The sequence below is a fragment of the Myotis daubentonii genome, chromosome 8, assembly GCF_963259705.1.
Source record: "Myotis daubentonii chromosome 8, mMyoDau2.1, whole genome shotgun sequence".
NCBI lineage: Eukaryota > Metazoa > Chordata > Mammalia > Chiroptera > Vespertilionidae > Myotis > Myotis daubentonii.
Genome location: NC_081847.1, coordinates 3,638,767 through 3,660,707, shown reverse-complemented (window position 1 = coordinate 3,660,707; position 21,941 = coordinate 3,638,767). Strand labels below are relative to the sequence as shown.

At 60.3% G+C, this 21,941-nt stretch overlaps 1 protein-coding gene across 3 annotated transcripts in view; it reads right to left on the bottom strand.

The window, feature by feature from the left end:
• LAMA5 (laminin subunit alpha 5) overlaps positions 1-21,941 on the bottom strand; it is a 48,206-nt gene that overhangs the window by 24,002 nt on the left and 2,263 nt on the right. For 2 of the 3 annotated variants that reach the window (XM_059705121.1, XM_059705122.1), the window contains exons 2-16: positions 18,556-18,708; positions 10,387-10,504; positions 10,022-10,140; positions 9,769-9,939; positions 9,545-9,642; positions 6,407-6,522; positions 5,909-6,027; positions 5,724-5,814; positions 5,377-5,511; positions 5,220-5,279; positions 981-1,121; positions 763-900; positions 540-674; positions 316-450; positions 100-237 (exon numbers count right to left, since the gene is read on the bottom strand). In XM_059705121.1, the coding sequence (XP_059561104.1) occupies positions 100-237; positions 316-450; positions 540-674; positions 763-900; positions 981-1,121; positions 5,220-5,279; positions 5,377-5,511; positions 5,724-5,814; positions 5,909-6,027; positions 6,407-6,522; positions 9,545-9,642; positions 9,769-9,939; positions 10,022-10,140; positions 10,387-10,504; positions 18,556-18,708 (1,867 nt within the window). The remainder of the gene's footprint in view (positions 1-99; positions 238-315; positions 451-539; positions 675-762; positions 901-980; positions 1,122-5,219; positions 5,280-5,376; positions 5,512-5,723; positions 5,815-5,908; positions 6,028-6,406; positions 6,523-9,544; positions 9,643-9,768; positions 9,940-10,021; positions 10,141-10,386; positions 10,505-18,555; positions 18,709-21,941) is intronic. The other variant, XM_059705123.1, reaches the window with a different exon arrangement.

The window sequence follows — 21,941 nt, the reverse complement described above, 5'->3', positions numbered from 1 at the left end:
ACCACATGGACACACGCATGGGCACAGAGCGCACAGACGGTGGCATGAACACCCAGCACGTGATGTGTGAGCCTGTCTTGCAAATGGCACCAGCCTCACCTTCACAGTAGGGGAAGTTGTAGGTGCCGGGCACACACGTGTCACACCGCAGCCCTGTCACTCGGGGCCGGCAGCTGCACTGCCCGCTGCGGGGGTCACAGGCTGCGTCCAGGGAGCCGTGGGCAGAGCAGTGGCAGGCTGGGGAAGGACGGGGGGTGTGGGCTCGGGCATGCGGTGGGATGCGCCCCCCTCCCTGCCTCCTGCAAGGACACTCACGGGCACAGGCGGGGAAGCCGTGGAACCCAGGGCTGCACTCCCGGCAGGTGGTGCCTGCGTAGCCAGGGCGGCAGCGACACACCCCGCCTACACTGCAGAGCTGATCCAGGGCCCCCTGGGGGTCGCAGTCGCAGGCTGCAAGAGACAGGGGCAGGCCATGGGCACCGGCGGTGGCCCTCCCACACCCACCTCCAGGCTTCTGCCCAGTCCCGCCCTCTGCTCACCTCGGCAGTCAGGGTAGCCATGGTGGCCGGGGCGACAGCGGTCACAGTGAGGGCCATCGAACTCGGGCCGGCACAGGCAGTGGCCAGCCTCGTCGCAGCCCTGGGGCAGGGTCCCCGCGGTGCTGCAGCCACACACTGCGGGGGAGAGGGCGCAGGCTGCTGAGCAGGGCAGACAAGACCGCGGGCCCAGGCCCACCGTGCCCACGGGGGAGGCCTTGCTCACACTGGCAGAGGGGGAAGTGGAAGTAGCCAGGGGCACAGCGGTCACACGTGGCCCCCTGGAAGCCTGCCCGGCATGTGCACTGGCCGGAGTCACGGTCACAGTCACCGTCCACCACTCCGGGGCTGGAACACTGGCACGCTGCGGGAGGGGAGGCCACACCTGGTCAGGGTCTGGGGGGACGGGGACGGGGACGGGGACGGGAATGGGGCTGGACTCACGGTGGCAGTCCTGGCCGTAGAACCCTGGGGCACAGAGCTCGCAGTAGATGCCCTGGAAGTTGGGTTTGCACAGGCAGCGTCCCAACTGCGGGTCCTTCTGGCAGGCGTTGTTCTGGGTGCCCCCGGCGTTGCAGTCGCAGCCTGGGTGGGGGCAGGACGGAGGCCTCAGAGCCCTGCCGACCGGCCCCTCCGCGGGAGGCCTCCCTTCCCCACAAGCCCAGATCCGCACATTCTACTCTGCACACGTCTAGACTGAAAGCCCGTCCCAGGCGGTGGCACTGGCTTATGGGGAGATCACGTCACAAGGTGTATAAACAACTAACCACTATGTTGGACATCCAACACTAACATAATATTGTATGAAAATTGTAATTGAAAAAATATATTTTTAAATTTTAAGTCAAACAAATAAATGACAATAAAAATCCCAAGAAGGGAAAGTCGACGTTCCAGGGAAAACTGGTGAGTGACGAGATGAGGCGACGACACACACGTGGACTCTTGGTCGTTTGTGATGTAGACACCAAGTCAACCATGGGCGTTCACACAACCACAAAACATGTAAACTCAGAATCACGACACGCCAGGAGAAAATTCTAGTCTTTTTTGTTGTTATTAATCCTCACCAGAGGATATTTTTTCCATTGCTTTTTAGAGAGAGTGGAAGGGATGAAGGAAGGGGAGAGAGAGAGAGAGAGAGAGAGAGATAGAGAGATAGAGAAACATTGATGTAGACACATAGATGGGTTGCCTTCCGATTGGAGCCGGAGATCAAACCTGCAACCCAGTATGGCCAGGAATCAAACCCGTGACCCTGCGGTGTGCAGGCCAACACTGAGCAACACCGGGGTAGGAAGAAAGGAGAAAAAATGTGTTAAAGTGTTAACTTGTGCATAAAAAGAGGGCCATACGTACAATTTAGATTTTGTTACTGAGAGAAAAAAACAGCTCAATATTTGTCCCAAGTATAAGGGTGACCATGGACCAGAATTTACAAACCCTCAGAGAAGAAAACACAAACCAACCAACCAAATCCAAAACATGTTTGGTTGCTCGACCAGCAAAAGGCAAGAGATGAAAAATTAAGCAGAAAGGAGACACGCCACCACCCCTGTACCAGGCCAACTCCCGTCCGAGACAAACCCTAAGGCACCAGGTTGGCTCTAAAAGGACAATCCGGTCGGTCCTGAAAGGACGCACCTCGGACTACTCAACGGAAACAAAGCTGATGACGCAGCGCGGCCAGTGCGGGCGTGGAGAGGGGGGAGGCAATCCAAGGCCACGAGCATTAATGGGGACAAAAGGGACGTGTGTCGAGAAAGTGGACTTGTGCCTCCTCACCCCAAGAGAGGTAGCAAACCCAAGCCTCTAAGAGCAGAATAAACATGGTCTTAAGGTGCAGAAAGCCAAATAAACTACCAACATTTCAAGAGTTTGGCAAAACCAGACTCCTATAGAGACAGACTGAATAGGCTGTTCTCAGAATGGCGAAAACCACGCTCGGACAGAGTGGATTTAACAGCATAATTAACACGCGTGCGGGAACAGGTGCACACAGAGATCTGTATCCCACAGAGCACACGTGTTCCTGCCACATGTCCATGGAACAACCCAAAACGGTAAAAAACAAAATATTAAATTTCAAACACAAAAAGCAGAAATCGTCAGGCTACTGACTCTGACTATGCTGTAGTCAAACGAGGACTGAACCAACAAAAAAAGGGCAGGGGCCTGGCCAGTGTGGCTCAGTGGTTGAGTGTCAATCTACAAACCAGGAGGTCATGGTTTGGATGGTTGGGGCACATGCTGGGGTTGCGGGCTTGATCCCCAGTGTGGGGTGTGTGTGGGAGGCAGCCGATGGATGAGTCTCTTTCATTGTTGATGTTTCTATCTCCTTCTCCCTTTCCCTTCCTCTCTGAAATCAATAAAGAGATTTAAAAAAAAAAAAAAAAAGGGCAGAAAGAAAATCAAACCACCAAGAATGACAAACATGCTTCTAAGAACTCTGGTCAAAAGCAAATAAAAACTGAAATGACCGAGTATATAGAAAAAAGCAATAGTGAGAACACAACAATCAACCTTGTTGGATACACATGGCTAAAGTTATACTCTGAGGCAAATTGATAGCTTTAGCCCAGGTTTCTCAACCTCAGTACCACTGACATTCTGGGCTGGACAACTATCAGAGGGGTGGGGCCGTCCTATGCACTGTATAGTTTTTTTTTTTTTTTAAGATGTACTCTTCTTATTTTCTTTTAAATATATTTTTATTGATAACAGAGAGGAAGGGAGAAGGAGAGAGAACTAAAAACATCAATGGTGAGAGAGAATCATTGATTGGCTGCCTCCTGCACATCCGACTCTGGGGATCGAACCTGAAACCCAGGCATGTGCCCTGACTGGGGATTGAACCGTGAACTCCTGGTTCATAGGTCAACGCTCAACCACTGAGCCACGCTGCCTGGGCATTGTATGATATTTTGTACACCCCTAGCCTCCCTCCATCCACTGGATGACAACAGCACCCCCAGTTACAACATCCAAAAAGACATTTTAGACGTTTTCCTGTAAAGAAATAATTCAAGAAGCTATCAAAAACAATAATAAACCACAAGGAAGGGTAGAGAAGGAATTAGAGGTTTTAGTTCCAAAATGTCTATATAAGGAAGCAAGACCTCTGCCCCACATGAGTCAGAGAAAAGCCCAAGCAATCCCGTGCTATAGCCGTGGGCTGTCCTTTGAAAACAGCAGTAAATCCAATGCACTTCTGTTGGGTCAAATGAAGGAAGAGACAAAAAGAAAGAAAGAATAAAAATAGACCATCAAGAGTCACGGGTTTGATTCCCAGTCAAGGGTGCCTACCTGTGAACCCCTTTCCAAGTATTTTACAAGGCGACTTACAAACCAAAGCAAGATGGCACAAACAGGCAAGAACCCTTTCAACCAGCCTCGCTAATGAAGCCTTATGTTCATGGCGGGTCCATGTTAACAGAATTCGTCATATAATTCACAGGTTAAAAGTGAAATATGCTTGGGTGGGAACCTACCGAACTGAAGAAGATATTTGCAAACGCTACATTTGATAAGGGGCTAATATCCAAGATATATTAAAAATTCATAGCCCTAGCCGGTTTGGCTCAGTGGATAGAGCGTTAGCCTGTGGACTGAAGGGTCCCAGGTTTGATTCCGGTCAAGGGCACATGCCTGGTTGTGGACTCAATCCCAGTAGGGGGCGTGCCGATCGATGATTCTCTCTCATCATTGATGTTTCAATCTCTCCCTCTCCCTTTCTCCCTGAAATCAGTAAAAATATGTATAAAAAAAAACCCTCATACAATTCAATATAAAAATAAAAAACCCAAACAGCCCTGGCCAGGATTTCTCTCTCTTTCTCTAACAACAACAACAAAAATATCAATGAAAAATATCCTCGGGCGAAGATTAAAACACAGCCAAATAAGCCAATGGGCAAGGGCCTCAATAGACACCACTCCAAAGAGGACAGACAGAGGCCAAGGGACATGAAAACATGCTCCACATCCTAGTCACTAGAGATGCACATCCAACCACAGCGAGGTACCACCTCACACCTGCCAGGACGGCTACCATCAACACATCAACACACGACAAGTGCTGGCGAGGATGCGGAGGAAAGGGAGCCCCCGTGTGCCAACGCCTGACGCTGGCAGGTCGTTTCACCCCGAGAACCAGCTGGCGCCCCAGCCCGGGCAGAACCCTCTTTGGGAAACCTTCCTACAGAAGAACTGAGGAGTTCTGGGAAGCTTGAGCTGCAAGGATGTTTATCGGAACATTATTTTTAAAAAGACAATTGGAAAGAGCCTAAAACCCTAGCAATTGCGTGTTGGTTGAAGAAACGCTACATCATTCTGTGTGACACAGGACGAGAAGCGACACGTCTGCAGGGTGGCGGTGGGTGGGAACGCAATTCTGAAACAGGAGGCAGAGCACACATCCGCGTGAGTGAACGCCGGTGTGCATGTCCAGAGGTCCCCGCGGCGCGAAGAGGGGCTGTTGGCGGGGCTGCAACGCGGGGAATGTCTCCTTCGACGTAAGCTTACTTAGATTTTTGATGGTTTTCTAGCATCAATGTGTATTGTTCGCATAAAATGAAAAGAACCCAAATTAATGTGACTAAAATGACTATCCCACCTTTCTGTGTGGCCCTCCTGCCCCCTGCTCCAGGGGCACCGGCGGAGCGGGCACCTCAGCGACACTTACTCACAATCTGTCCGGCCTGCTGCACCTGTGCCACGGAGGAGTTGCGGGGGGCGGACACAGCTGGGGAGGAGACACGCATGTCAGCCAGGTCGGCTCAGCACATGGAGGGAGGAGGCAGGACAGAGGCCCCCCGGCCCGCCCCCGGCAGCACCCTCACAGTAGCAGTGTGGGAAGCCCACGAGGCCGGCGGCACACGCCTCGCACCGCTCCCCCGCGAAGCTGGGCCGGCAGTAGCAGCGGCCGGTCAGGTCCTCACACGTCCCGTCAGTGAAGTTTGACTCGCAGTTGCAACCTGGGTGAGGGCCGGGAGTCATGAGACCCAAGCCCAGGACTCGGGCCCAGGACGGGCAGTCTCTCCTCAATCTGGGCAGTGGGGGGAGAGCTGTGGCCGGGCCGCCCGGAGCGGTGGGAGGGCCCCGGGGAGGCAGGGGGCCGGGGACCCTGGGCTACCCTGCTCCCAGCCACCCGTCCCCAGGACACCCCAGCCAGGTTGACCCCACTCACGACGGCAGGTGTAGGGCGAGTCCAGGGGCTGGTCGGGGTCGCGGTAGAAGCCGGGCAGGCAGCGTTCACAGTTGATGCCGGTGGTGTGATGCTGGGGGTAGAGGAGGGCCGTTGAGTCCAGGGTGTCCCATCCAGCAGCACCTGGCCCCACCCACCCCGCAAGTGCCGCTCGGAGCCCCGCCCACCTGGCAGGCGATGCACACGCCCCCGCCTTGGTAGACGCTGTCCTGGTTCTGGCTGGCGTTGTGCCTGTCCACCTCAGGGTCGTAGTAGCAGTCGTCCGCGTGGCCGTGGCAGTTGCAGGCTGGAGGGAAGGGCAGGCAGCCAGCTGTCAGCAGGGCCCCCAGGCTACACCCCACAAACCAGACAACCTCAGATGTGGCCAACCACACACATGTGCATAGGCACTGTCAGTGTGTAAGCTTGTGTGAGTACAGCTGTGAACACGCATGTGAGTGTCCGCACATGAGCGGGTGAGCACCTGTGTCCATGTGTGTGCTGTACATGTATGTGCGAACGTGTGTGTGCTCAGGTGTGTATGTGTAAGCACGTGCGTGAGAGTGTATCCATAAGCACTGTGTGTGCATGTGAGCAGGAGTGAGCGCTGCCAGTGTGTAAGTGTGCATGAGACGTGTGCATGTATGAGCTTGTGCAGAAGCATGTGTGCACGAGGGGGCACTCACACTGACACTCGTTGGCACTCTCAGGGGTGGCTGGCTTCCACTGCTGCTGGTTGAAGCCGGGGCAGCAGCGCTCACAGGAGCCCCCACATGTGTTGTGCTGGCAGGCGCACTTCAGCCTGTGGGACACATGGCACAGCGGGCTCAGACCCCGCAGAGGAAGAGGCAGGAGGAAGCAGAGGCGCAGGGGCTGTGCGGGTGGGTGAGCTGTGCGTGGGGTGCTGAGCGGTCAGCTGGAGCCCTGGGTCCGGGAGCTATGCCATCCCCACAGGCCAGGCCCTGAAGCCCAGGTCTTGCTCAGCAGGCAGCCCTGAGCTCGGTCTGAAGCCCGTGAGTCCAGGGCACTCCCCAGAGGCAGGTGGCCAAGCACAGCTCCTCCTTCCAGCCCGGGGCGGACACCCATGGGAGGGCTGGAACCCTGCCTGCTGTCCTAGAGAGCAGCTCCTGTTGGCTCAGTGGCAGGGGACAGCTGGCCGCAGCTGGGAACGGAGGTTGCAGCCACCTCCTGCAGACACTCATGCCAAAGCCCCACCCAGCCTAGGCCATATGTCCACCAAGGTGGGGCCAGAGTGGGCCCCATCTGAGCTGTGTGTTTCCGGGTCCTGGGCCAGTGCTGTGCATGACCCAGAGCTCCAATCCCACCACCCTAGCCCCGTCCCCACGAGGGTCCGCAGGGCCTTGGCCGTCAGCACTGGTGTCCCTCGGCGTCCAGGGACACCTGGAGAGCCTGCGTGGGAGAGGGGGCAGGACAATCTGCCGCAGAGAGGCAACCACAGGGTGCAGCTGCTGTTAGACTTTCCAATGGTCGACATGGGCAGGGCACCCCTAAGCTAAGGAATTCGCGTAGAGTTGTGCCAGGTTGGTGATACCCAGCGTGTTTGGCAAAAGCCCTCACAAAGCCACTCGGGAGGCCCTTCCCGATCCAGGGCACGCGGGAGTCGCAGAGGAGCAGGGCCGCCACCGCAGCAGACAGGGCCGGCCCAAAAGCTTCACGGAGCAACGGGCAGACACCTGAAACAAGGACGCTTAAAGACTCACCCAAGGCAGCTAAGATTCATGAAAAATAGGTGGGAAAATTAAATTAAAAAGAAAAATAGGTGGGTGTGACTAAAGAACCAGTCAGAATTCCTATAAACAAAAAGCAAAATGACTGCATTTAAGGCTCAATGGGTGGGCTGTGCAGCAGGTCAGACGCAGGGAGGAGACTGAGCGGAGAAGGCAGCTTGGAGACAGGCGAGGGTCCAGACGTCCCGAGACAGAAGGAAACCATAACCGAATTCCAGAAGGAGAAAAGGGGCAGATGAGGAGCCCAGCAGGCAGAGAGCTGACAGCCAAGGGTGTCAAAAGGCCTGCGTCCTGGCCTGACCAAGTGGCTCGATTGGTGGGAGCATCGTCCTGTGCACCGAAAGGTGGCAGGTTTGATTCCTGGTCAAGGCACACACCCAGGTTGTAGGTTTGATCCCCAGTTGGGGCATGTGCGGGAGGCAGCCGATCGATGTTTCTCTCTCTCCCTTCCTCTCTCTACCAAAAAATAAAAAAATAAAAACCACAATAAAAAAAAAAAAGCATGAGTCCTGAGGCAGAGAAAACATGTCCACCCCTTAACACCAGAGTGGACCAGCAGAGCACCAAGACACAGAAACTTCCAGAAGATGCCAGGCAACATGAGCAGGATGGGGGACTCTCCCAAGCATCCAGAGATGCCGAGAGACCACGAAGTGTTGAGAGACATGACCTTCAGCCAGAATTTCACAGTCAGTTAACGTTTCACCCAAGAGTGAGGGCAAACAGCCATTGTAGGCGACGGCACACAGACCCGGGAGACTCACCAGCTGCCACAGACTGACGGGTCCCCCCAGTTCCCATGTGAAACCTGACGCCCAGCGGCCTGGGGGCCTGTGGGGTGGTCAGGTCATGAGGGTGGAGCCTTCATTCAAGGGATTAGTGACCTTATAGAAGCACCCGGAGTCCCCTGCCCTTCTGCCCACCATGTGCGGATGCAGTGAGAGGACGCCTCTGGGACCCGGGAAGTGGCCCCCAGCAGCCCCCAAAACTGTGAGAAGTGAAGCATGATCGGTGTTTTGTTATAGCAGCCAGAGCAGCCAGACACTGGCAGCAGCTCCACGACCTTCCAGGTCAGGGAGGGGGAGTGGAGGCACTGGTGTGTGCTGGGTGCTGGTGCCTGGGCCTGGGCACGCTGTGCAGTCCTGTGCCCCGCCTGGGAGCTGAGCTCGCCCACGCCCACGTGCAGTGCCGGTGAGTCAGGGTGGGTGCCGGTGCCGCCCAGTGGGCAAGGGCAGACCTGCCTCTCTTCCGAGACCAATTTGGCAGCCTCGTGTGCGCCCCTCCCAGGCCTCACAAGTTCTTACTTGGCACCAAGTTCCTCAGAGCAATGACTGCCTGAGAGCGGCAGGCAGGAGCCTGCGCCCGGGGCGGCAGGGAGCCTGGACAGCAGGTGGGCCCCCAGGGCCTGCCTGTCCCTCCCTCTTTAGACCCATTGGCTGCAAAGGACTGGTTTGGGGTTCGCCTCTATGCTGTCTGGGCTTCACTTGTCTCCCTATAAATTGGGGTACAGACAAAACCCCAGCAGAAGGCACAGAGAAGACCCCAAATCCAAGAGCGTGTGGGGGGGCTGCGTGATTTTGAGGCAAGGAAGGTACAGGGCACACACCTCCTGGCCGCTTGTTAAAGATGCAGACGCCTGGGCCCTGCCTTACTGGCTGGCTCAGGCCCAAGGCTGCTGCCTGCACTGTGATGGGCGCCTGTGGGGGCTCTGCACCCTCTGCTCCCCGTCCAGGCCCTGGGCCTGCCTGTGGTGGGAGGTGAAGGTCAGGGTGGGGGGCGGAGGGAGTGTGTTTGTTGGGTTGGCAGAGGACAGGAATGTGCAGCTGCAGGCTGACGCCTCCACGGCGACCCCGTCCATCAGGCCCTGGGCTTGGGGTCTGGACAATGACTTCACCTCCACTGGCAGCAGGGCCCAGGGCACTGCCCCTCCCCTCGCTGTGCACACGGGAAAGACACCACGGCGTGGCGGCCAGTGCAGCTCACAGGGGCCAGGGGCATGGCGGGCAGTAGAACCAGGCCTCCTCCCCCCGGGCTGGCAGGGGATGAAGGGGGCGGGCAGGGAGCCGACGATCTCACCTGAAGGGGTCTGCAGGGTCTACGGGGTCGCACACATCCGCGTGGCCGTGGCAGACGCAGCGCCCGCCAATGCTGATGTCCTTGATGCTGTAATAGTACTGCACACCTGGCTGTGAGTGTCGAGGCCCCCACACCAGCCCGGCCCACCCACCAGGACCCCCACATGGCCCAGACCCCCCATGTGACCTGGACGCCTACGTGGCCCGCCCGGCCGGCGTGCTCACCCGGCGGGTGACGGTGGGGTCCCGCAGGGCCTTGCCCATGAGGTGGCCCAGCAGTGTGTTCGTGCGCAGGAAGCGCAGGCGGATGTTGGTGGCTTTGGTGAAGTCACGCAGCAACGGCGAGTAGGAGAAGTTCATGGCCCCCGGACGCCCGTTCACCAGGGACACCACAACCTGCAGACAGGATGGAGTCAGGCCGGCACCTGACTGCCGCCCCCCCGCCCCCCGCGGGGCCCGCCGCACCCGCCTGGCCCACCTCGCCGTTCTCCAGGGGCACGATCCGGGAGTACTCCGTGCTGCAGATGACATCGTCGTCCTGCGTGATGCGCTCCAGCCTCGGCACCCCGAATCGCTCCAGGCAGTCCCTCCTGGAGGCTGCGGAATCGGGGGGGGGGGGTGAGGGTGCAGGGCCAGGAAAGCGGCCTTGCCCTGTGTGCCTGAGCTCCCCAGAGCTTCGTGGCCTAGTCTGTGAAGTGGAACTGGTCCCACGTCAGGGAAGGGAGCCGCTCAGCCCCACCGGCCTTTGGGGTGCGCCCCCACAGTCCTGACCCAACAGAAGCTGGGTGTGACAGAGCGGGCAGTAACGCCACCCGGGACGCGCCTGGGCTCCGAGAGACTCACAGGCGAAGAACTGCCAAGGCTGGTAGGTGTGGCCGAAGTCCACAGAGCGCTCCAGCACCCAGAGGTCCGGTCGCGGGGAGTTGGCAAACTTGATGAGCACGTAGGCCACATGGAACACCTGCGGGGGGAGGGGGTGATGCTCCCATCATGCCTGGCCTCACCGCGCAGCTGGCAGGTGACACCCCCTCCTGGGGACGGGCGCCTGTCCTCGTCTCACCTGGTCAGATCCCATCTCTCTCAGAGCCAATCTGAGCCCGCCCTTCACTCTGACAGCCCCGGCACTGAAGCACCCCGCCCCGGGGGGGACGGGGCAGGCGCAGCTGGACCCAACGCCTCTGTTGCGACAGGTCCCAGGGAGGAGGACAGACTGGAACATGGGGAGTTGGTTCTCACTGCCGAAGACCCCTCACCCCGCTCCCCGGGATGATGCACACGGCGGAGGCCCCCATCACATCGGCACCTGGAACCCTGGACCCAGGCCCAGCCCCCAGGAAAGGCCCCTGGGACCCCTGGCACTCCTGGGAGCGTCAAGGGCTCAAAAGCACCTGCTCAGCCCGAGGCCTCGATGGCGAGGCGGGGCCCAGGCCCCGAGGTGGGTGCGTGACAGGCTCACCCTCACACCTCTGCCCGCACAGCCCCCTGGGAGCGCCCACCCCAGGCTTGTCTCCCACAGGGAAGGACGGTGGTTCCCAGGCAGCTCTGAGGACGAGCCCCTCCCCTCGGCCCCGATGCCAAGGGAACAGCAAAGCCGACAGCCACTGTACATGCTGAACTCTGTGTGTGGAGTGTGGGCTCCAAGGAGATCCGTACAGGGTAGTGGGGGACACAAACACCCCCAGTCTGCGCTCAGGAGTGGGAGGCCCAGACATGCTGGTAAACATGCCACACGTAGTGAGTGCCACCCCCCGCCCCCCACACCAGGGCTGCTCACAGGGGCACCCCCTGTGGGCTCTGAACTGTCCACAGACCCCTAGGGTGATGTCACGCTCCAGGCCACCGTCCGTACCCTCCGAGGGCCCTGCCCGCCCAGAGGAGCAGGTCCCCTTTGGGCGTCCACTGGTCTGAATCCCCCCGCGACCAGTTGAGGCAGAGCAGGGGTCCCCTCCAGGGCTGCCCAAGGCCGCCATGGTGACCCCATGGAGGGACAGCGACCCCTCAAGGCCCAGTCCTTAGGGGGCACAGGCTGCTAAGGATGCCAGCGGGGGCAGGGTCCCACCCGGAGCCACGCCTGTGCTGAGGTGGCCCTCCCGGAAGGCCTGTCTCAGGGACGGCCCCGTCAAGCCAGGGGCCTTCCTGGGCGGGGGCGGGGGGAGCCTAGTCACCCATGTCCAGGCTCTGAGGTCATCCTCCCTCCCTGCTGGGTGGGGGAGGGTGCGCCCTGGGGGACAGGCCCTGTACCCAGCCAGCACCTTGGCCAACCCTCAGCATTCCAGGGAGCCCCAGGGGACCTGGCTGTGCGTGAGTCACCCAAGGCCCCCAGGAGACTGAAGGCTCCCCCCAGCCAGGGGGCCCACCCCCGCCTTTCCCTGAGTGAGGCCACCAGGCTGCAGCCGCCACTGGCCAGCTCTGCCCCCCCCCCCCCTCAGCGGCAGCTGCATGTTTCCCAGCTGAGGGCACTTGCACAAATATTGATTTGAAGACACTGATGAGGCAGGACCAGGCGTCATGGGAACTGCCCCCACGCCCGTCATGCTGGGACGTGCTTAGAGAAAGACCCCGCCCCTGCGGCTGTCCACCTGGCCATCTGTCTGTCACACAAGAGGCCCTGGCCCAGGCTGGAGGGGAGGAAAGGCATGAGCCCAGCGCTCTCTCTCCCCGTCTGTCCCTGACCTGGTGCCGCTCCCAAGGCCACACTGGGCCTGACCCGGGAGAGCCTGGCGGCCGCGCCCACCGCCCTGCCCCCACCGCCCGGGCTCTGCTGCCAGCGCAGGCTGACCTTTCCCGCTGCAGAGTTCTTTGCAGAAGGAAAGAACGTCTTTTAAGCAAAAGCCAAACAAAAGCCTCCTGAGTTATTTTTAACAATCTGGCTATTTTGGGGCAGGCACGTCTCCAGGACAGCAGCCGGACGGCCTCTCGGTCACTACACCCTGGCCCCCATTCCCGGCCTGACCACAGAGGGCCCCCCAGGAGGGCTTCTCCCCCCCTGCCCCCGTGACCAATGCCTGACGGGGGCCAGGCCAGAGCAGGAGGCCCAGGTGGGCTCAGGCACTAATGGCCAAGTGACCCCGAGTAGCCACATCCCCTCCTGGGCACAGGAGCAGTGGAAAGAAAGACAGGGGTCAGGAGTCTGGTGTGATGGCTGCCAGAGGCCTGCACTGAAGATGCACCTGTCCCTGAGGTAGACAAGCGAAAGCAGCAGCACCTGTCCGGACACTGCTCCGCAGTGCAGAGGCCCCGGTGGGGAGGGGAATGCTCGCTGGGTGGCGGGGGCTGGGATTTGGACAACACTAGAGAGGAATGAAACCTGGAGGGTGCAGAGGGTGGCCAGCAGCCTCCTGGGCTCAGGCACCTCTGTCACCAAGGGCAGGGTGGTGGCTGGAACCCCTGGATTGCAAGCACACCCCATCTCTGCCCTGGCCCATCTCAGAGCTAGGAAGAGCCAGGCAGGCCAGGAGCAGAGGGCCCAGCCCCCACCCACCAGGCAGGCTGCGTGAATCACTGGGCAGTCCTGACTCAGCCCTGGCCCTGCCGGAAGCAGGGCTGGTTCCTGGGGCTGGGCCAGGGTCCCAGGCTGTGGCCGGGCGGAGGCAGGAAGCCCCTCCTAGACCGAGCGTCCGGGCTAGCTCCCAGGCCATTCCTGAGTGAACAGTGGGGCACCCAGACCTCCTGGATCCCCTGCCCAGGTGCTGGGCTGGCGTCTGTGCCCCCACCCCTGTCTGCTGAAAGCACCGGCCTTGCCCCAGGTCTGCCCTCTCCCAGCGTGCCCACCCTCTCAGCAGAGACCCCTCTGGAAACCTTGATAAAGATTAACGCCACAGCAGGGGCTGGCCCCGCCTGCAGGGGCCAGGGCAGGGCAGGGCAGGGCAGGTGAGTCTATGCAGGCCCCCACCGGGGTAGAGAACAGCCGTCCACACCAGGTCAGGGAGGACCAGCTCCAGCAGAGCGGGGAATGGAACAGTAAAGCATGGAAATGCAGAGGGGACAGGCAGAGGCCCAGGGGCCCGACTCTGGGGACGGGGGCCCAACAAACAGGAGCGCAGAGCAGGTGGGGGACTTCAGGGGAGGGGAGGGGGGACGGGCCCTGCTGGGTGCTCAGGAGCTCACCCGCTAGAGTGGAGCGTCAGTGCCCGCTGGGCCAGAACCTCAGGGTGCTCCCTGCTCCCATCCCCTCCCCCCTGCAGAGGCCCAGGAGGCCAGGTGGTCAGCCCCGGCCACAGGAAGTGGAGTTTATCCCAAGGGGACCTCAAGCCCAAACAGTTTAGTCTCCGCGAGCGGCGCTGCTGGAGGTCGACGTTGTGGGGTTTGTTTAAAAACAGACGGGCCTTAGCCGGATAGAGCGTCAGCCTGCGGACCAAAGGGTCCCAGGTTCGATTCTGGTCAGGGCAGGTGCCCTGGTTGCAGGCTCCTCCCAGGCCCAGGCCCAGGCCCTGGCCGGGGCTCGTGCAGGAGGCAACCGATCCGTGTGTTTCTCTCTGTCTTTCCCTCTCTCTTCCATTCTCTCTAAAAATCAATGGAAAAATATCCTCGGGTGAGGATTAACAACAATAAAACCAACCAGCCCTAATCGGTTTGGCTCTGTGGATAGAGCATCGGCCTGTGGACTGAAGGGTCCCAGGTTCGATTCCAGTAGCGGGTGTGCAGGAGGCAGCTGATCAATGTTTCTCTCGCATCGATGTTTCTAATTCTCTATCCCTCCTCCTTCCTCTCTGTAAAAAAAATCAATGAAATATATTTTTAAAAAAACCACACACACAAAACAATAAAACCAACCAAACAAAAAAACGAAGATGGGAGCCCAGCAGGTGTGGCTCAGCAGTTGTGTTGACTCAGGAACCAAGAAATCCCTGGTTGGATTCCGGGCCAGGGCACATGCCCGGGTTGCAGGCTCGATCCCCAGTGGGGGCGTGCAGGAGGCAGCCGATTAATGATGTTCCTCTCATTGCTGTTTCTATCTCTCTCTCCCTCTCCCTTCCTCTCTCTCTCTCTAAAAATCACTAATAATAATAATAAAACAACAGATGGAAAAAGGAGCCTTTGAGGCGGCGTCTAGTGTGGAGGGGCGGGGGACGTCTGTGTGCACCCCAGTGAGCAGAGGCGAGCAGCCCCTGGCTGTGTGTGGCTGCTGGGGGGCAGGAAGCACCAGGCCAGGGATGAAGGGCTGTCAGCAAAAGGCCCAGCAGGGGCAGGTTTCACCGATTCTCACAAGGAGACGCCTGTGCTGGAGCAGGAGGTGCCCTGCCTGGCCCCCCAGGACCTCCCCATGGCCCAGCTCAAGGGGTTGTGTCCAGTCCAGGCCCCACACCTGTCCTGGCTGCTGGGCTCAGTAACCAGAGCCTGGCCAGCCTCGGCTGAACTTCCTGCCACTCCCCTCGAATAACCCCGCTGGCCCTTCTGGGGAGTCAGGCCGGGGCATGCGGGGACCAGGCGGCCTGCACAGGGCGCCCCGAGCCAACCTGCCTGCGGGCGTGGTGCCTGGAAACGGGGATCCAGCCAAAGGAGCTGGTGCAGGGGGCCCTTGCTCAGGTACAAAGGCCCTAAAGCAGGTGCCCAGGTGCCCTCACCGCCCCCCATGTACTGAGGAAGAAACTGAGGCACGGAGACCAGATGAGGTCTTGGTCTCTCCACACGGGTGCTCAGTATGCCCAGGTGCCCAGGGCAGCTCACCGGAGCTCTGCTCCTCAGCAAACCCAGCTGATGTCCTGTCCCCCAGGGAGGCCATAGACCCCTCACCTGGCATTTTTAGCCCCCAACCCACACTTCTGGCCTCACAGCCAACCACCTGCCTAGACCCCAAGGCCGGTGCCATCCCTCTGTACCTTCACCCTGCTGGGCCCCTCCACCTGGCCCTTCAGCATCGGGCTCCAGCGCTCCTCACCCGGACCTGGGGAATGTGCTGCAGCCACAGTAAGGGCCACCAGGGAGATGTCTGGAGAGGGAGGAGGGCACTCCATGGGCCTCAACTCACCTGCCCAGGTCCTTAAAACTACTGGGCAGAGGGCCTGAGAGCCCATGACAGAACCCCTGGTAGGGGCAGAGCACTTGGGTCAGGACCTGCCTCGCCATGTGGCCTGAGCCCAGGAGGTTGGCAACAGCACCCACCCCGCACTGGGTGCAGTGAAGGGAGAGCCGAAGGCCACGGGAGGTCCCACGGGAGGGACAGGAGATCAGCAGAACCTGTGGCCCCTGGGAGGACCCTCGTCAGGTCACACCACAGGACTCGGGACGCAGCACCTTTGGCACCAGCCTCGGAGCCTTGCTGGCCCCACCTGGAGGCTGGCACTAATGGTTGTCTTGGGCCTGAGGGTCCCTGGCAGAGATCCACGCAGGGAGCGGGGCAAGGTCCCGAGGCCCGAGCCCTGCATCCCCTCCCAGCCAGGACCTGGCTCCTGGGACCTGCTGCTCCGTCGGCAACGGGAAGGAAGGGGGTCCCACATCCCCCACGTCCCCCAGGGGAAAGGTCAGACAGAGGCAACAGCCATTGAAGGAGGGCAGGCTCGCTGCCCCCGCCAGCTCCGGGCGGCCCACCCGGCAGAGGAGGAGCTGTGAGGCAGCCGCGGCCTTCTCAGTCTCCCAGAGGCAGGAAGGCCTCCTGGTGCCCATGCTGGCCACCCCACCCCCTTTCCAGGGCATCCGCTCCAGATCCCAGAACAAAGGCAGCTGGCAGCCTGCCACCGGAGTGCCCAGCCCTGCTGCCCACTCAGCCCCACTTCCTGAAGGAAGCCCCAGCCCCACCCGGACCCTCGTCTCCAAGGATTACCCAAAGTGGGAGAACCCCAGTCGGGGGTCGGGACCCCTGGGCCCCTCCCGCCCAGCCTGTCTCTCATCTGCACCAGGGAGCATGCTTGGAGGGTTCTGCCCTGGGCACCTCCTCCATCGGACTGTAGGCACAGGTGCTCCTGACACCAGATCTGGGTAGACTTGGAGGCACAGACCCCAGGGTCACTGTGAGGGCCCAGGAGGGCCCGCCTGCACTCCAGATGCCTCCCCAGTGCTCCGGCCCCCAGAGCCCTCACTTCCTACCCTACGTGGGCTCCTCTGCCCAGACTGGGTGCTGAGGGCAGGACCTAGTCTCCGTCCCCAACCCCAGCAAGTGGCCCCCCAAAGAGCCAGTCTCTGCTCGTGCTCAGGGAGGAGGGCAATGAGCCCGTTTCCGGTCCCTCCCAGAATTCCACCCTCTCACCCTGGAGGGAGCTGGGTCCATCGTCCCACCCAACTCCAACGCACACGGTGAGCAGGCCCTGGCCCTGCCCGTCCCGACCAAGGCTGGCAGCCCCTCGGCCAGACCAAGACAAGGGCTTGGTGGGCTCTCGGGCAGGCAGGGACCGGGTGTGTGGGGGAAAGATGGGAAAGAGGGCTCGGGAGATGGAGAGGAAGGAGAGGGAGGGGAGGGAACCATGGCAGGTAGATGGGTGGGTCCACCTCCCCACAGACCTGGAAACGGCCCCTTTCTCCTGCGGGTCATTTTACAGTCAGGGAAACGGAGGCTTGGAGAGGCAGGAGGTGCCCACGGTGAACCCTATCCCTGGCCCAGGGCCAGTCTACCGAGCAAATGAGCTGCCTGCCACCACATCTCCAGCCAGGTTCACAGCGGCTCAGGCGGCACAGAGCCAAGAGGGGCAGGGACCCCGCGAGCTCCTCCTCAGCCCCACACTGCACCTCGGCTGCGGGCACTGTGCCCACCTGCTCGGAGGCCACTCTGGGGTTGCCATGGAGACTGGGCCATTGCACCCCCAGCTAGGGCCCTCGCCCCTCCCCCAACCTGGCCAGGCCTGTCCCAGAGGGAGGGGAAGAGGAGCAGGAGGAGCAGCGAGAGCCCACCAGCTCAGCACACGTTCCCTCTGACAGACCTGCAGTACCAGAGTAGGGCACCCAGGCCACACAGGGTTCTGAGGTCCCTCCCAGGCTCCCAGGGGCAGTAGAGCACAGACGTGCTGGAAACCGCATGAAAGCCCCAGCCAGACCTGGGTCAGGTGCCAGCACCAGTCCTGGGACCTGCCTGCAGGAGCCTGTGAGGGGCAGCCTTCTCCCCAGTTCCCACCCAGCCTCTTTCCCCGCCTCCCCAGGACATCGCAGCCAATCCAGAGCCCCCAAAATTTCAGGCCACCCGTTAGAACTGAAACCCACTCCTCTCACTGCCTACCCAACCACTGGGCCAGGCCTGTAGACCTCCAGGGAGGCGCCTGACACTGTCCCCCAAACCTGCCCGAGGGGTCTGCCCTTCCAGTGAGCTCAGGCGAGACACTGCACCACCTTCCTCGGACCCTCAGGGTCGCACGCAGCAGGAGGGGGCTTGCATCAGGCAGGCGCCCCGGGTCACGCGGCCTGGACTCTAGCACCTGGACCTGACTCCTTCCCCGCCTCGGGGGTGCGGTCTAGTAGGATCAACCTTGTCACCCCAACTCCAGGCAGGCCTGGCCTCATCTCCCCGCCCCACCCCGACCCAGGAGGCGACGGGATCGCCGGCCCACTTCACAGGCCAGGATGTCAAGGCCAGGCCTCTGGGCAAAGTAACACAGTACCAGGACACACCCTGGACCCTAGTCTGGCCCAGCAGGCCCACCAAGGGGGACTCTTGTCTCTGGAAAATGCCGGCCCCACCCTCCTGCCTGCACAGGGCCCGGAGCAGGCACACCTGACCCCCGGCCTTTGCAGCACAGGTATCCCAGGAATGTCCACGTCCACCAGCCTCCTCCACATTCCTGGGGCCCCTCCCACACCAGCAAGCCAGAGCCTGGCTCCCTGCAGAAGAATTCCCCAGAATACACACCAGGGCTCAGCATTTGCCTCCACGCTGGACCCTCAGCACCCCCACCCTAACTCCCCACGGCCGCCTCTTCACCACAGGGATGGGGAAAGAGCGCGTGAGGTGCCTGCGGTTACACCTCTGTGCTGGGCCTGCCCCAGGGGAAGGTCTGCCCAGACTCCTGGCTGGCCCGAGGGTGCTCAGGCGGGGACCCTGGGCTCAGGAATGCAGAGGCGGGGGCTGTGACGACAAAGAAGGAACCCTACCTGGCCCAGGTCCAGGGTGACGTTGACCTCATTGTACTCCAGGCCGCGGGACAGCGGCGGGCTCTGCCACCAGCGCTCCGTGCCGTCGACGGCATTGCTCACGGGGTGGGCCTTGTTGCTGTTGGCGGCTGTGCAGATGTCACAGTACTGGCCCTGGGGGGACGGAGCAGGAGGATGGTAGAGAAGGGCCTGGACTGCTTGTCCCCTCCACTCACTCTCCCACATCATACACCCCAACCTGGGGACCCTCGTTCACCATTCACTCATTTTCTGTGTCTACTGTGCTCCCGACTCAGGAGACATAGCTCATGTGAGAGGTGGTCACATCATGTGGAGAGACCAAGAGGGGAAGGAGAGGGACACCCAGTTGGTTTACTTATTTATTTGCTTACTTATTTAAATATCTTCTTATTGGTTTCAGAGAGGAAGGGAGAGAGAGAAAGATAGAAACATCAGTGATGAGAGAGAATCATTGATCGGCTGCCTCCTGCACTTTCCACACTGGGGATCGAGCCCATAACCCGGGCATGTGCCCTGGCTCATAGGTTGATGCTCAACCATTGAACCATGCCAGCCAGGCTATGTATTTATTTTTTTAATATTTTTATTGATTTATTTTATTTTTAAATATTTTATTGATTTCAGAGAGGAAGGGAGGAAAGAGAGAGATAGAAACATCAATGATGAGAGAGAATCATTGATTGGCTGCCTCCTGCACACCCCCCACTGGGGATCGAACCCACAACCGGGCATGTGTCCTGACCGAGAATCAATGTGACCTCCTGGTTCATAAGTCGATGCTCAAGCACCGAGCCACGCTGGCCGGACTTTATTGATTTTGTTAGACAGGATGGGAGAGAGAAGAGCATCGATCGGTTGTCTCCCATACGGACCCTGACAGGAAACCAAACCAGCAACCTTTTGGTGCGTGGGATAACGCTCAAACAACTGAGCCACCCTGGCCAGGGCAGGGACACCCACTTTAGATGGGAAAATCAAGGTGGGCCTCTCTGAGGAGGTGGCATACTCTATAAGGAGGTGTGTACTCCGGGCAGAGGGACTGCCGCAAAAGGGCCCTGGGGCAGAAGAACCGCTGGAGCTGGGGAGAAGGGGCCAGTCAAGGGGCAACTCGCTTGCTCCCTACAAACAGAAGGCTGGAATCACCTGGAGGCGAGGGGCCCAGGCGGCCAGGAACAGTCAGACAGCCAGACCCCCTCCCCGCCTCCCAACGGCGTGTCTCCCACACATCCCTGCCAGGCTTCCACCCAGAGCCATCTGGATTAGAGTCTCCAGAGAGACAGAACCAAGCCGTTCCAGTGGCCTGTGGGGACAGGCCCCAGAGTGGAGGCATGTGGGCAGCCAGCAGGCAAGGCCTGGACCTCTGGCTCTGCTGCTTCTGAGCGCTGGGACCTGGCCAAGTCACGATAGCTGCTAAGCCTCAGTGTCCCCATCAGAAGAGTGGGGTAATGCTGGCACCCGCCTCAGCTGTCCCAGGATTAATGATCCCACCCCAGGCCTGGCATCTGCTTCCATCACAGTCCAGACACCTGCCAGGGGCCTGTCCCCTGGGGGGACAGAGGGCTCCCTGCGTCCTGGCCTGCTGTTCCTATCACGGAGGAGCAGGTGCCCAGAGCCTGGGGTGGGGTGGGGGCAGGGCTGAGCCCTGGCCACTGGCCCAGTGGAGCCTAACCCTCCCTCTGCCCCTCCCCGCCCCAGAGGAAACCAGACCTGCCATCCCTCCACATACAACAAAGGCGGCCCTTCGGGACCTGGCAGTGATTGAGGCCAGAGTCTGGGAAAGGCAGCCACCACCCCTCTCAGCCTCCCAGGGGGCCAGGCCTCATTGGAGGAGTTGGAGGTGGGAGTGTGGGATGCCCCACCCCCACTCCCAGGCCCCACATGTGCACAGCACCCGCCTCCCCGGGATGGGTCTGCCCCGGGCTCCTTCCATGCACCTGGAAGGGCGAGACCAACAGGCAGCAGCTGGGCTCCGGATCCTGGTGCTGGGTGCTTTGAGTCCTGCCATCTCAGACCTTGCTCCTGCCTGGGGCCTTTGCACCCTGACCTCCTGTCCTCCATCTCAGCTCAGAGGTCACCTCGGTAACAGTGCCCCCACCCAGACCTAGTAGACCACCCAGGGTGCTGCCCCCCCCATCCCCCAGACATCACCTTGCTTTTTTTATTCTCCCTCCAGACCTGGAACTGTCTGGTTATTAATGATTCTGTGTTTACTGCCTCCCGGGGGCTGCGAGCTGGGGGTGAGGGACACCCATCTTGTTTTTACCTGTTCCTGAGCTCACCACCAGAGCGGCCACACCTTGGGGACAGAACCACGGAGGACACCAGAGAAGGGCGTGAGCCAGGTGGACCGTACTGCCGGGCTCGAATAGTGAACCTAGGCTGGAACCTGGAGCTCTGGCTCCCGGGCCTGTGGGAGCTCTTGGGCGAACAGAGGAGGGATTCAAGGGTGTCGCCAGAAGTACTGTGCACATGGGTACAGGCTGTCAGGGCCCTGACTGGCGGGGAGGTTTCACGGAGGAGGTGGGCAAGGCATGTGGCTGGGGTGGTGGCGTTCTGGGAAGGCTGCCTGTGGTCAAGACCCTCCCAGCCTGTGAGCCCGTGTGGCTTCGGCCCAGCCCCTGCAGACAGTCGGGAGAGGCGGCCCTAGTCGTCCTCACTGTGCCTGGCCGGGCTCACAGTGGCAGGGGGTGCAGTTCCCTCCACACCTTGGCTGCAGAGGGTCCTGCTGGAGCAGAGTGCGGAAACCGGGAGCAGAGATAAGAACTTCCCCTCCCAGTGAGTCACCATACCAGCAGCCTAGCCCCCGACTTGCCTGCGGGCCTAGGGCCAGTCCCGAATTCCCCCCATGCCCACCTGATGCTGAAAGGGCTGCTCGCACAGGACCGCCTCGCCAGCAGGGCTCCAGGTGGGACACCCTGCCTTGGCCCCGCCAGCTTCTGTCCCGTCTCCTCCAGGGGGTCCCCTCGGAGCTGCGAGCCTGCAGCCTTGGGCCCCATGTCCTCTGTGACCTCCCCCATGTGGCATAAGATGGAGAGAAGGTGGGCTGTATCTCCCTGGCACCACACCAACCCAATCAGAGACCAGGGCACTGAGCAGGCCCACTGTCCCCAGAGGAGAGGGTGGAGGTGCTGGGCAGTCCAGGGACTTGTCTAAGGTCCCATGGCTGTTCAGCTCATGTCCGTCTGGCCGCCAGTCTTCCTACCATGCCTCACCCGGGATCCGGCAGTTTGAAATGAATAAAACTATTGAAAAAAAAGACCGTACCCTTTTATGTAATGATGTTTCCTTTGAATTTATATTAGTTCACACAAACACTCCATCCATGCTTTTGTCCCGGCCCTCCGGTCCAGTTTAAGGACCCATTG